The 15,204-nt window shown below is 33.7% G+C and overlaps 1 protein-coding gene across 1 annotated transcript in view; it reads right to left on the bottom strand.

Annotated features, from left to right (window-relative positions):
• Positions 1-212: 212 nt before the first annotated feature.
• Positions 213-15,204, bottom strand: part of LOC135211918 (integrin alpha-8-like) — a 39,572-nt gene continuing 24,580 nt past the window's right edge. Inside the window, 14 exon segments of the mRNA XM_064245154.1 lie at positions 213-982; positions 1,967-2,086; positions 2,675-3,952; positions 4,328-4,406; positions 5,481-5,534; positions 5,920-6,272; positions 7,156-7,293; positions 8,011-8,191; positions 8,641-8,813; positions 10,439-10,664; positions 11,361-11,569; positions 12,296-12,368; positions 12,708-12,774; positions 12,957-13,129. Coding sequence (XP_064101224.1) covers positions 887-982; positions 1,967-2,086; positions 2,675-3,952; positions 4,328-4,406; positions 5,481-5,534; positions 5,920-6,272; positions 7,156-7,293; positions 8,011-8,191; positions 8,641-8,813; positions 10,439-10,664; positions 11,361-11,569; positions 12,296-12,368; positions 12,708-12,774; positions 12,957-13,129 — 3,220 coding nt within the window. The 3' untranslated portion in view covers positions 213-886.

Raw genomic sequence — 15,204 nt, 5'->3', positions numbered from 1 at the left:
GGATATTTACATCTATCTATAAATATGATTGTACCTTTCAGTAACATTATATTCCTATTTGAAGCAAGCTTATGCTTAGTTACATCTATTTGCTTCGTAACTAAACAATTTAACTTTTCCTTTAACAAATTTACATTTCCTCATATTTCCCTTTTTTTTAAAACCCCAAAAAAAATTCCTTAAATATATAACTGGTCAGCCTATATTATACTGTTCATGCAATCTACAATCTGACATTAGACATTCAGATTTGCCTATTTATTCATCTCATAAGTCTTCCCTTTCTATCATCGAAAGTCTCCCCTTTCTATCAAGATAAGGCTTCACTTTCTATCAAGGTAAGTCTCCCCTTTTTATCTTTTTATCAACATAAGTCTCCCCTTTCTATCAACGTAAGTCTTCCCTCTCTATCAAAATAAGTCCCCTCTCTATCAACATAAGTCTCCCCTTTCTATCAACATAAGTCTTCCCTTTCTATCAACATATGTCTTCCCTCTCTATCAACGAAAGTCTTCCCTTTCTATCAACATAAGTCTCCCCTTTCTATCAACATAAGTCTTCCCTTTCTATCAACATATGTCTTCCCTTTCTATCAACATAAGTCCCCTTTCTGTCAACATATGTCTTCCCTTTCTATCAACATATGTCTCCCCTCTCTATCAACATAAGTCTCCCCTTTCTATCAACATAAGTCCCCTTCCTGTCAACATATGTCTTGCCTTTCTATCAATCTATGTCTCCCCTCTCTATCAACATAAGTCTCCCCTCTCTATCAACATAAGATACGTGATATTTTTTCCATGTATTCCCTGAGTCGTCCTGGTAAGCCTCCGTTGGTATATCCTACATAAATGTTTACTGATCAAGAGTCGCTTGGCTCCTTCCATTACCCGTACTTCTCTTTCTCCAGTCTCTCCTTCATGGTCCTCTCCAATTCCTCCCTCTGCTCTTTGCTGATCCGTTTGCGTTTGAAGAAGCCGCACTTTGGAAGAAAGGAAGGAAGGAAGAGAGAATACAATGAAAAATACAATGTCTTATAGTGGTGTTAATGAAACGAATGAAAGTTTTTTAACTTGTCTACGTTGATTTCTTTTTTTGGAAGGTCGTGAATTTTGTTTAGTTATTTTTTACTGGATAACCAGAAGGTTTACCTTGTAATATAAATAATATATATATATATATAATATATATATATATATATATATATATATATATATATATATATATATATGTGTGTGTGTGTGTGTATGTGTGTGTGTGTGTGTGTGTGTGTATTATAATTATAAATATATATATATATATATATATTATATATATATATATATAATATATATATATATATATATATATATATAAATTTTTAAGAGTTATTTTTAAGTGTTGTCTACGTGATTACTTTTTTGGAAGGTCGCGAATTTTGTATAGTTATTTTTACTGGATAACCAGAAGGTTTACCTTGTAATATGAAGAGTATTGTATATATATATATATATATATATATATATAATATAAATATATATACATATATATATATATAATATATAATTTTTTAAAAGTTATTTTTAAGTGTTGTCTACGTTGATTACTTTTTTGGAAGGTCGGAATTTTGTTTTAATAGTTATCTGATAACCAGAAGTTTACTTAAATGAATATGTATATTTTGTTATATATATATAATTATAATATATATAATATAATATATATATTATATAATTTTTTAGTTAATTAAGTTGTTTCTTTTACGTTTGATTACTGGACGTCGCGAATTTTGTTAGTTATTTTCTACTAGATAACCAGAAGGTTTACATTGTAATATGAATATATATATATATATATATATATATATATATATATATATATATATATATATATATATATATGTGTGTGTGTGTAATATACATACATAAATACATAAAGCATTTATGTGTGAATCTGCGTATGCATGCAAAAATATAAGTACTCTTACCATATGTAACAGACTACACAGGACGACAACTGCCATCAGGCCGCCAGTTACGGCACCAATAATTTCCAGGCCTCTCAGTTGAAGTACAGATTCTACAGAGAAGTCGCTCGTTTTCGTTTTCTGCGGAGAAGAATGAGAATCGTACAGATGATTCGGTCAGTGAATTCTTCATAGGTATATATCCCGATAAAAAAATGATACTCTTAAGGTCCTTTTATTCTCACGACGTTGACCTGTGGAATAGCAGCTTCCCTTCAGAGGATGTTATGCTGTTGAAACAAACTTCTTTAGAAGTTCAATGGAAAATCCAATGTATTACTTCCCTAATAGTATTCTTTTTGCATTTTGATATTTTTTTATCTGTTTATCTATTTATTAATATTTCTTTATGTTGGTTAGTGGGATCTCTTCATTCTCTTTACTTTATCTTAATTCTTCGTAATGAACACCGTAATATTCTTTGGAAGATTGAATTTAAAGTCAATGGTCCCTTTTGGTGGCCTTGTTCCATATGAAGAGGTTTTATCTACAGAACAATAAATAAATAGGTTTCATCTGCATAATAATAATAATAGTAATGATAATAATAATAATAATTCTGTAAACTTTTTGTTTGAGGAAAATATTCTTAGACGCTTGAATTCTTCGCAGGAAAATATTTTTAAGCGCCACTAAAGAGACATATAAGTGTTTCTCTTTTATCCTTACCCTTATGACTGTGATGTAAGTTGAAACCCGGACATCGTATCTTCTCGCAGAGAAGGCTGCCGATTTAGTTCTGTTTTTGGGTGTCGTTACTGTCAGATTTTCCGATCTGTTGTAGTTGCTTCCTGGAGGCGAGATCAATTCATAATCTGCAATTGTTGTTGCTTCTTTTAAAGCTTCTGCATAGGGGTAGGAATTGAAGGTGTCCTCTCTGGAGACATAGGTGTCATTGGTGTCAACTGTAGAATTCCAGTCCCTTTCACTCTTTTCTGTTCTCGTGGGATCTGTGTCTGCTTCCGTGCTTGTAGTTTTGTGCTCTGTAGATTCTTTTGTTGTCACAGAAGATTCAGCATCAGAGGTAAACATTTCTTCTGCTGTCACAGAAGATTTTTCAGCATCAGAGGTAAACATTTCTTCCGCTGTCACAGAAGATTCTTCAGCATCAGAGGTAAACATTTCTTCTTCTGTCACAGGAGATTCCTCAGCATCAGAGGTAAACATTTCTTCTGCTTTCACAGAAGATCCAACATCAGAGGTAAACATTTCTTCTGCTGTCACAGAAGATTCTTCAGCATCAGAGGTAAACATTTCTTTTGCTGTCACAGAAGATTCTTCAGCATCAGAGGTTTTCAAGTACTCTGGTCTGGTGGAGTTGGAATCCAAAGGAAATTGACCAGATGTGTGGCCTGTGGACTCTGTTATCTGGATACTCATTCCAGTGGAAAGATCAAAATCCATTTGCTGTGTGTCTGCTGAAGTGGTGGTACCAGTTGTAGAAACGTATTCCTCAGCTGTATCATTTGTGTATTCACGGAGTTTCCCTGAGAAAGTGTCTGAATTATTATGACTCAGGAGGTCTGGGTTTATGAATTCAGCATCAGATACATGTAAACGTGTGCTTTCGCCCTGTTCTGTAGACCCTACTTGCCTCTCTGTAGGAAGGACATAGTTGACTGCCTCAGTAGTGTTTTGGGCCATTATAACTCTGTCATGAGGTTCCTCAGTCATGAAGAAGTAAGGTACATCAGTTACATTCTTAGTCAAGGTCTCTTCACCTTCATTTTGAAGATGCCCAGGATACTCTGCGTCACTGATTCGTCCATGGACGTCAACGCCATCATCTTCATCTTCTTCTTCATATTGTTGGTATTTGCTGTGTGTATTATAAGCTTCTGATGGGCTTCCTTTGTTGGTAGCTACACGGCCATTGAGGAAGACATTTTGCTGGTTTGTGTAGAATGCCATGCCGGTCTCGATGATCACTTTATGAAGATGAGTTAGCTGCAGAAAAAGTTAGGGACAAATTCAGTAGAACTTTTACTAAGTAGGAGGAGATTAACATGCTTGGATATTATCAGTTATATTGATAGCTTTGTTGTGAGTTGAAGTTCACACTTTTCCAATAGTAATGCATAACCAAAAGGAGGAGGCCAATATCAATTGTTGTGTTGATGTCACTGGAAGGTCAGACGTATTTAATAATGATGTATAACCAAAAAGAAAAAGAGAAGGCCAATATTAGTTGTTGTTTTTATGTGAGTGAAACCTCGCAGGTCTAATAACAATTGATAACCAAATAGATCAGGCCAAGAAGTCTCACAAAAGCCAGATTCTGCAAAAGTTTTGTCTGAAATAAGTTGGAAAGGATTAACTTACCTCAAGTGTTCCAGCAACGACGTATCCAGTGACTTCTATAGTGACATTTCCGTCTGACACCACCTCAGATATATCACAGCTGTTGGAAAGATAAGTGTTTATTCATTGTTGCAAATTTAGCAAGAACAGGAAAGTTGAGAAATATGCATTGGAGGATTTTACCTATACATGTTATTGAGTTATGGTTTCCATATTTTCATGAACATTCGTCAAAGATTCTAAAAAAAGCTGAAAAAATTTTGGATGCAGCTTAACTGTTTTATAATTATTAATTATTATTAGTATTAGTTATTATTATTGTTATTATTATTATTATTATTATATTATTATTATTATTATTATTATTATCATTCAGTAATTGAAACCTATTCACACGGAACAAACCCACAGGGGGACTATTGACATGAAATTCAAGTTCCCAAAGAATATGTGTTCGTTAGGAAGAAGTAAGAGGAAGTGAAGGAAATGCGGAGAGAAGAGATACCACTTATTACAAAAGAAGGTATGAATTTATGAATAGATTAATAGATAAAAAATACATCAAAATGCAATGAATATAGTATCGGGGTAGCATTGCATCTTTGCTTAAACCTCTGACGTTCTAACTGCAAGAATTCCTCTGGGAGGCTGTTGCACAGTCCAACAACGGTGTGAGGAAATTGTTGGAAGGTGTTGGAAATCAATCTTTTAATGACCTCTGGAGGATTCAAGTTACATGTAGAGTCAGGTCTCATACCATTTTCATAAGCCGTCCTCACAATATGCAAATTTCTTTTGAAATCTCTTAGGCTGAACCATCTACTTGTCCTCAGAAAATCTACAATGAAAGCTTGTGCAGTCAGGTCTCTTACTATTTTCATAAGCCTTCTTCATAATATCAAATTTTTTTTTTATTTCTTAGGCTGAACCATCTACTTGTCCTCAGAAAATCTACAATGAAAGCTTGTACAGTCAGGTCTCTTACTATTTCCATAAGCCTTCTTCATAATATCCAAAACAAATTTTTTATTTCATAGGCTGAACCTTCTACATGTCCTCAGAAAATCTAGTTAAAAGCTACCAAAGCGCAAATAGTATCTTGAATAATACAGAAGTTTTCTTTTTTCATTAAAGATTTTAAAGTTTTAATTTTGAGAGAGATACACATACTTACATTATCTCTTCACACTTCAAGACATCGCAGTTCAGTTTGGTTGGAGGTTTTTTTCTGAAAGACGAATAAAACGGGGTTTTTTAAGGGTTACTCCATTCGTTAAGGCATTATGTCTTTGTGTCAAGTAATGTCTGTTGCATTTTGAAATTACTCGTATAAGATTCTGTTACGTAGGAAACAACGAAACAAAAATTTTAAGCGCCTTCTTCAGTAGTCTTCCATCTTTTATAAGGATTTCCATACGTTTCAAATAAAAAAAAATTAAGAAACGTATTACACTTTTAACAGGGATTCTGCACTATACCTTTGCCTACTTTAGCATAGAATCACCTCAGTCTGAAGTAACTATATTACTAAAATGACACTAAGAATAAAGCCTAACTTTCAAGCATGAAAGCATGACTGGTGAAGCTATAAAAAAAATAAATAATTTTTTTACCTGGCCCCGCCACCAGACTGAGGATTCTTGCTCGCAGGGGTCGTGACCTGAGGTTCCGAGTTCTCGAGGATGATGCGCTCTGCCGAAAGGTGAGGAGTTCTGTCCTCTCCTGATCTTGACAGCTGGTCGACAGGAAACTCGGGAACTGACCGTCTCCTTCTAGTGAAGTTGGCCGTATGGGGCGTTCCATCTCCTCTTGCTCCTCCTCCTCCTCCTCCTCCTTCTTCTTCTTCTTCTTCTTCTTGTAGACTTTTGGTAGAGGAGTCGTTCAGTTCCAGAAAATCCACTGGTGGTGCCGTTGACAGATTAGTGTCTGGTCTGGTTTCGTTTTCAGAGTCGTAACATGTGGTCAGCTTGGTGGTAGAAGATGATAGTCGTCAGTGAATTACATTTCGGTTATGTGAAGAACGACAAAAATTCTAACTACAGAATAACCATGAATTGCCTCAATGTATTGTGATGATAATTGGAATTCTTATTGATATTGAATAGTTTCACATGCTGGAAAGAGTAACTGAGAGAAGGAAAACTTGGCGAACGTAGTTGATACTGGTGTCGGCTTGCAGTTAGGTCCCCAAAATTCACCCTAGGCATGTTAAGCTAGGTCATCGTTAGTCGTTAGTTACTATTATTATTATTATTGTATTATTATTATTATTATTATTATTATTATTATTATTATTATTAATTTTGTTGTAAAGGGTCCACAATAATGCAGTGTTGAGAGTCCGTGTATAATTTTTAAGACTTCACAAAAAGCTCTCGAACCCTTCCCTGAACTAATTGTTCATTTGGACTGAAGATGAACCCAGGGAAGGGTTCAAAAGCTTTTTGTAAAGTCTTTAAAATTATACACGGACTCTAACACTTTGTATTATTGTGGACCCTTTACAACATTATATATACTCTCGCGATAGAGTTTTTCCCTACTGCAATTATTATTATTATTATTATTATTATTATTATTATTATTATTATTATTATTATTATTATTATTATTATTATTAGTATTATTATTATTCATAGATGAAACCTATTCATATAGAACAAGCTTACCATAAGGGTCACTGACTTGAAATTAAAGTTTCCAAAGAATACAATGTTAATTAGGAAGCAGCAGCATGAGGAAGTAAAAGGAACAGAAAGAAGATACCACTTATTAAAAAAAAAAAAGGAATACATGATCAAAATGTATCAAAATGCAAGAAGAATAGTATAAACGCTTAGAATTCTTACATTTAGAGGATTGAGTGGTGGGGCTGAGCACCGTAGGTTACCCGTTGTCTTCAGGGGATTCACGAAGTAGACTAGTGGAAAGTGTCTCAGTTGGCCAGGCTTCCCAAGTGCAAGTTGCAGGGGCAGTCCTAAGACGATCTGAAAGAGTGGGAGCCACTGCTTACTAACAAGTTAGATGTCTCGTCTTCGTCAGATACACATTTTATAACTAACGTTTTGATATTTTGATTTCCATTTGAACACTTCTTTAGAAATACCCACTTCCTTTCATTGATCTTGCTTGCATTAAAAAAAATACTTGGAAAATATCAGTGAGTATACAAACACATCCACCACATCATACATATATATGTAGTTATATATATATATATATATATATATATATATATATATATATATGATATATATATATATATATATATATATATATATATATATATATATATATATATATATATATATATATATATATATATATATATATATGTATATATATATATACTATATATATATATATATATAAATAAACAGAATTTTGTCTAGCTTCATATTTGTAAACCACTACTGCCGGGATTTTTATCTATTACAAGATATATATATATATATATATATATATATATATATATATATATATATATATGTATGTATATATATATATATTGTAATAGATAAAAATCCCGGCAGTAGTGTTTACAAATATGAAGCTAGACAAAATTCTGTTTATTTATAAAAAATCCCTGAAAGCTTTCGTCCACACACACACACACAGAGAGAGAGAGAGAGAGAGAGAGAGAGAGAGAGACTGTGGTCAGCCAGGTTAGTACATAGTTCCAAAATCACGACGAATCTCCATACCTGCCCGTGAATTAGAGGAGAAGGTCCTCTGTTAACCACAATGAAATGATGAGTTATCTTCGGGCCGAGATAATCTGTTTTTGTGTCCGATATATTGGCCTGATAAGACTCGAAGTTTAAGAGTGATCTCCCTGGCAGCGTTTCGTTCAGCTTGGCCTCTACCAGGTCAGGGATTGACCACCTTTCCGGGAAGGAAAGCAAGAATTCATTATTTTCCATTTAATTATTATTATTATTATTATTATTATTATTATTATTATTATTATTATTATTATTATTAAATTCGATATGTTTCGGCCATCTCCCTGGGCCATCATCTGGACGTTGCAAGGGACGTTCTGATGATGGCCAGGGATATGGCCGAAACATGTCGACTTTCAGGAAATACCAGACTGAAAAATACTGTTTTATTATTATATATTAGTGGTAGTAGTAGTAGTAGTAGTAGTAGTAGTAGTAGTAGTAGTAGTCAGAAGATGAATCCTATCCATATGGAACAAACCTGCAAGGGCTACTGACTTGAAATTCTAGCTCCCAAAGAATATTATTATGTTATTATTATTATTTGCATTAATTTAATTCAATTTTTTTAAATAACATCAATTTATTGTGCATTTTAGCGGAACTCACCCCCTAGCGTTTAACTCCACTTTACTTAAAAGAGGAACCTGGATGATATGGGCATTGTTGGAGTTATCAAGATCCTGTGTGTCTCCTTTGATGACAAAACCTAAGGCCAGATTTGGCTGGCCGTACTCGATGAGGCGAATGGCCGAGTGCTTGAAGGTAAAAGTGAGTGTGATCTAAGAAAAGAAAAAGAAAAAAAAGAAATATTTTTTAGTTCCGTATGTTATCAGTGTTCCTTATACGCAATTGATGTGTAATCGTGATTTCAGCCTAGAAAATGTATCAGGCTGATACGAAAAGTCGGCGCTAAATAAATGGATAAAAGACAAAATGCCTCTTCATACTCCAATATGTTTATCCTTGAGTAATTGCTCCGGTTCTTCATACTTATATAATAATTATTATATATATATTATTATATATATATATATAATATATTATATATATATATATATATCTATTATCTATATCTATATATATATATATATATATTATATAGATATAATATATAATATTATAATAGATATATATTAGATATAATATTATATATATATATATATATATATATTATATATATTATATTATATTTATATATTATATTATAGGATATATCTATATATATATAATCTTCTATTTATTTATATAATATATGATAATATATATTATTAGATATAATAATATATATAATCAGATGTTAGTATATCTAAGATATATATAGATTATAATATATATATATATTATATATATATATATATATTATATATATATAATATATTATATCTAATTATATATTATATTATATAATATTATTATATATTATAAGATATAATCTATTTATATTTCTAGATTATTATAATAAGATATAGATATATATATCATTATATATATATTGATATATTATATATATATAGGATATCAGATCGTATATCTATGATAGTAATAGATATATATATAGATATATATAGTAGATCTATATTTTTTCCTAGTATATATATATTATATATAATCTATAAATATACTATCTATATCTATAGCTATATATAGATATATTCATTAATATATATAAGATTATGATAGATCTATATAAGATTATATAATATATTATATATATATAGATCGATATATAGATCTATATGTATATATATATATAGATTTATCTATATATGATATATCTATATATAGATATATCTATATATATATTATATTACATTATATATTATAGATATATCTATATATACATATATATATAATATCATATATATATAATATATATATTATATTAATCTATATATATAATAATATATTATATATAGATAGATAGATAGATACATCTATATATATATATATATATATATATATATATATAGATATATATATATAGATATATATATTATATCAGGAAAGTATTTGACTATCTCGTAAGAATACCCTCTTTGAACCAGCTTCGTTGAAAAGAATGGCCGTATCTAAGCCGTTTTATTTATACTGCAGTTTATCAGTCTCTCGAACGAGTCTCCTTTGTAGTATCAGGTAAAGCATACAACAATGAATAATATTAGATAAAGTTTTCAGTCCTTAACGTTTTGGTAGTTCTGTCTACCATGTACAGAAAATCGAATAAGGCGGGGTTATAGTTATGCCATATTTATACTCGCAAGAGGGCTTACAGACACTTTAGTCTTTCTTTAGTTAGGTATCGAAAGGTGAAATATATAGTTTTCCCACTGTATTAATGTTATTCCTTTCAAGTTGATAGATTACAAGAAGACTTCCTTTAAAATGTTAACCACCCTCATCTTACCTTCAGCCCCTTTGGTATTTCTGACGGGAATATGAAGTCCAGCACGACCTCTTTGCCGTCGTGGTTGTGGTTCCTCAGTTTGGGGAAATGGTGGTCACTCTGCACTTGCAAATACTCCAGGGCGTCGGGTATCGTGACTGTCAAGGTCACGGAATAGGCTGTGTTATTCCTCACCTCGAAGGAGATGTCTATGTTCATGAGTCCGTCACTTACTACCAGAGGTTGCCTGCAAAGACTTGACGGGTCAGTTTTCAGAAAATTCGTGTCCTCAAAAATAAATCATATAAACAGAATTGCATTTTCCCAGGCCATGATTCAAATTCATTCCCTTTTGGTTTTGATACAGTGGTATACAGATGACTTATCTACTAAGCTATTGAGAGAGAGAAGTTGATTTCAGCCTTGTGGTACATAATCCTGTTGCATTCAGAATCTGCACTTAGAATTGTATTCAGCCAAACGCTACCTTCATAGCTAGACCTAAGCTTAGAATGGAAATGAGCACACCTCTACCATGTTACCTAGGCCTAAGCTTAGAATCTATATCAGCCCACTTCTACCTTGATAGCCAGGCCTAAGCTTAGAACCGAAATGAGCACATATCTACCATCCTAAGCTTCGAATCAATATCAGCCTGCCTCTGCCATGATTGCTAGGCCTAAGCTTCGCATCAATAGCAGCCTTCCTCTGCCATGATAGCTAGGCCTAAGCTTAGAATAGATATTAGCCCACCTCTACTACGATAGGCCTAAGTTCACAACACGTAGTTATGTTAAGATAGTTTTGTCATTAACACAGACGTTTTCCAGTTCAAAATTTATACTGTATGTGCCTTTCACTGAATATACCAGGTAGAGATCAGTAGATTTCTTGCAAAGTACCTGATGCATAAAACCTTGAATAATGGAAAGTTAGCACTCACGGATCATCTTTCGCCAACAGGACGAGATCAGAACTTGTGAGGCAGTTCATAGGCGGAGGGCAGTAGAAAGTCGTCGAGTTGCTGAACTTGTACTTGCTGTAGGCGCTCATCACGTTGAACAGATCAGAAGTAGAACGCTGCTTTTGCACAAGTGACACTTTCAATTCTGCCTCTGCCACCTCTGACAGCCACAAGTGTCGGATGTTTGGCTGCAAGGGGGACAAAAACAAGAAGACATTATGAGAGACTGATCTTTTCCCCAGATGCTGTCAAGTTTTGTTGCCTTTGCTCAAACCTGTTTTGTTATATTCATTATGAAAAGCATAATGATATCGTAAGTTTGCAACGTTGTGAAGGGAACTCATTATTTAAACTTTATCGTCTACAGCAGAGAGTATTGAGATGAAAGGGATGTGAGCAATCCAGTTACTTAACAATGAAAACCTTTACAAAGTATTCGCATCGTTGTATCTCGTCAATACGTTAAATAGCCACTGAAATAGGCATTCATGGTACATCTTGGGGTAGAAAGCACTTATCAACTTGACATGCTATTCGTAGCATAAAATAGATGTGCAAACTTTGCAAACTTTTACTCAGGAAAATATTTAATTAGCCAAGTCCTTTCTTTTAGTTGGATTGATTAATGAGAGACTCCCTTCTACATGCTAACCCCCCCCGCCCCCCCCCCCCCCACCTCCCTTCCTTCACCCCCTGAAATGTGAATAGTAACCCTGGTACCCCCAACTACCCCTAAATAGGGCAGTTTTACTCAGAAAATTCCTTAATTAGCCAAGTCCTTTCTTTTAGTTGGATTGATTAATGAGAGACTCCCTTCTACATGCTACCCCCCCATTTCCCTTCACCCCCTGAAATGTAGATAGTAGCCCTGGTACCCCCTAGTACCCTTAAATAGGGCAGAATCTCCTCCATACCTTGACGTACACAAGAAGGCTCAGAGGAACGGTGTTGGCATCAACGTGAGAGATATTCTGAATTGAAGAGTACCTGGAACAAAAGGAAGTGTTCATTTTAAAAAATATGTTTATACACGGGCTCTTTTTTTCTCGTTTCTTGATTATTTGATTGCAGGGTTCAACTGGTTGAACAGTAGCACGTAAAAAAATCTTTGATTAGTGAATGGTTTTGTGCCACTGTGTATCTGTGTATGTAAGGTTAGATATATGTGAATATATGAGCTCAAAAGCTTATATAAAACTGTTCTCCCTATGGAATGGGTTTATGTGCAATGTAAACTTCCATTTAGAAGGAGTAACGTTAGAGAGAGAGAGAGAGAGAGAGAGAGAGAGAGAGAGAGAGAGAGAGAGAGAGAGTAATTTTACTTACACATCATCGTGGTTGTCAAAGAAAGCTAATCTTTTGTAATGATCCAATTCGACCCTCAAACGTAATGCTGTGAAGAGAAATTAAGATGAATGACATAAAGCAGCTTGTTGGGTTTCGTGTTACTTGAACAGTATCTTCATACAGAAATCTTTGCTCTGTATTTCTGCCTTACAATAATTGTAGAATATAGTTCTCAAAAATTAAAAAAATTAAAAGAATAAAAAAAAGGAGACTGGGATTGTAACTTACGTATGGGGTCCGAAATATGTTTGGCCTCGTACTGGAGACGAATTATAAGGTTAAAACACGTGACTTTCTGGAGGATGCCATCTGGAAGGACCACGAGACAGGAGGTGTCGTTCAGGTACACCTCTGGCGCCTCGAACTCTATCTTTCCTCGGAGAGAAATCACAGGACCAGTTCTGGAAAAAAGAAGAAGAGATGGAAAGATTCAGATGGTTAGAGAAATCGTTCTGGAAATAAAAGTGTCATTTTTATGACTATTTTTAAAATCAGCAGTTGCTGCCTATGACTTCCTAATAAAATCAGCAGTTGCTGCCTATGACTTTGTCGTTACTTACAATAACGACATGGAAAATCAATTTTTATTGAATATCTATGTTCATGCTGTATATGGAAAATGTTCCATATTACATAGCGTTAAGTGGAAATGTGCAGGTTGTGTACAAATGAATGTTTTATTTATATTTATTGTAATAAGCGTTGTTACCAAGGAATATTGTCTTGTGAATGGTTTGTATAATTGGTTAACAATGCGATGTAAGTTGTTTGATAGTTTCGTTCGGTTCGTGTTGGTTTGGTGGCTTTGTTCGTTTTGTTGTTAATTTTGTCGTGAGCGAACGAGGCCGAAGTCGTGTGTTTGGGTGAGAGAGCGAACATATTATTTTCGACACAGAAGTGAGCAAAGGGTATGAAGTCAGTCGTTTCTCAACATTGGTACTGGTAGAGTGGGTTGGTAACAGGAGAACTTAATCAGAGTGAAAAGGATTTTCACTTCGATTAACGATGTCGTTATTCCTTCCCAGCATTTATTGAAGTGGATGGATTAATCAACCGAAGTTTGGATGAGTTATTATAATGATATATTATTTAATTTGCCATGACTGGGATAAATCGCTCTAGGGATATGCATATCTGTGCGTTGGATTCCGTGACTGGGTAAAATTGAATATATATTAGTGGTATCGTGGTTTACCCGTGCCTATTGTAATCCGAACTCGGCAACAACTTCATGTTAAACTAGTAAGTAATAATTCGGGGGCAAAACACAATAGAATATAGTATATATGTCCTTTCATGTCTGTAACACAACGCAATGAATTCTTTATGTAGAGAAAGGTCTTGAGTTCTCTTAAACGAATCTGGTAATTAGTAATTTCTGTAATTGACTGAAGTCATTATATGTTGTTGCTTGTTTGACCCTAATGAGTAACATATTTGTGCCGTGACCAGGATATGTCGGTAGTATATTTGGTGTTGTGAGGCTAAGTTGGTAAAAGTTTGTAGTACTTGTCCGCGGTATATATGATGTCGTAAGCCAGTTTTTGTGAATCTTTAGTATAAGTCCGCAGAAATATGTTGCCGTGTTAACCAGGTTTATGTGAAATTTGTGAGATTTTTCGATAATTTCTTAGTTTTGAACGCCGATCATATAATAATTCTTTGGTTTAGTCACGTGTTGTACGATTAGTACCGTTGGTTATTCTGTAGGACATTTATGCAGTGTTTTCTTGCTATTAACTATGTTGTGTTGATGTTTTGCTGGATAATGCCTGCCCTCCATAACCTTGTTGTCTCATTTTGTTTTGCGCGTTTCTTTAAATTAGTATGCGGTATCCTGCCTACATAACCAGACGTGGTTAACCCAGTTTCCTTTTTCTCATTTTGAGGTGCCGCAAGGAACATTAAATTTACTTTTTTCGCGCCATTTGTAGGTAAGCAGGGTATTCAGGTTTGATTAAAATAGTTTTGAATATGAAGTTATTACTAAATTAGTAAGGCCTTGTCCTGCTTGCCTTAAGCCTTAAATTTGGTTTTGTTAATTTCCCTTACTTTGAATTAATGTAAATTTTCTCTTGTTAGAATATATCTCTCTTAACAATTTAATAATGAATCGTAAAGTAGCTATTGTGGGCATTCTCATGTCACCCATATGGAGAATTGTTAATAGTGGTAGATCGGCATATTGGAAACCCTTAGATAAATAAAAGACATTTGGTAGACCAGGGGCTGTTACACCAACCTTATGACACCTGGCCTGATAACCGAACTTACTACCTATGGGCCTAGTATCACTATCTTGTTCATAGGTAGCAATGACTTAGATGTACCAGGAGAAATAACCCTAACCTGGTGAATAGTGTTCACAAAAATATTCTAGGATTGGTAGAAGTCTACGTTACAGTCAATAATTCAGAGGTTTATTTTGTTATGTTTAATAGAAATACGTTAAAAAAACACCATCTAGAACCTCTGC

This window comes from Macrobrachium nipponense, chromosome 40 (assembly GCF_015104395.2).
Source record: "Macrobrachium nipponense isolate FS-2020 chromosome 40, ASM1510439v2, whole genome shotgun sequence".
In the NCBI taxonomy this organism is placed as follows: Eukaryota; Metazoa; Arthropoda; class Malacostraca; order Decapoda; family Palaemonidae; genus Macrobrachium; species Macrobrachium nipponense.
The sequence above is the reverse complement of the archived record's forward strand: the minus strand, read 5'-3'. Positions and strand labels throughout refer to the sequence as shown.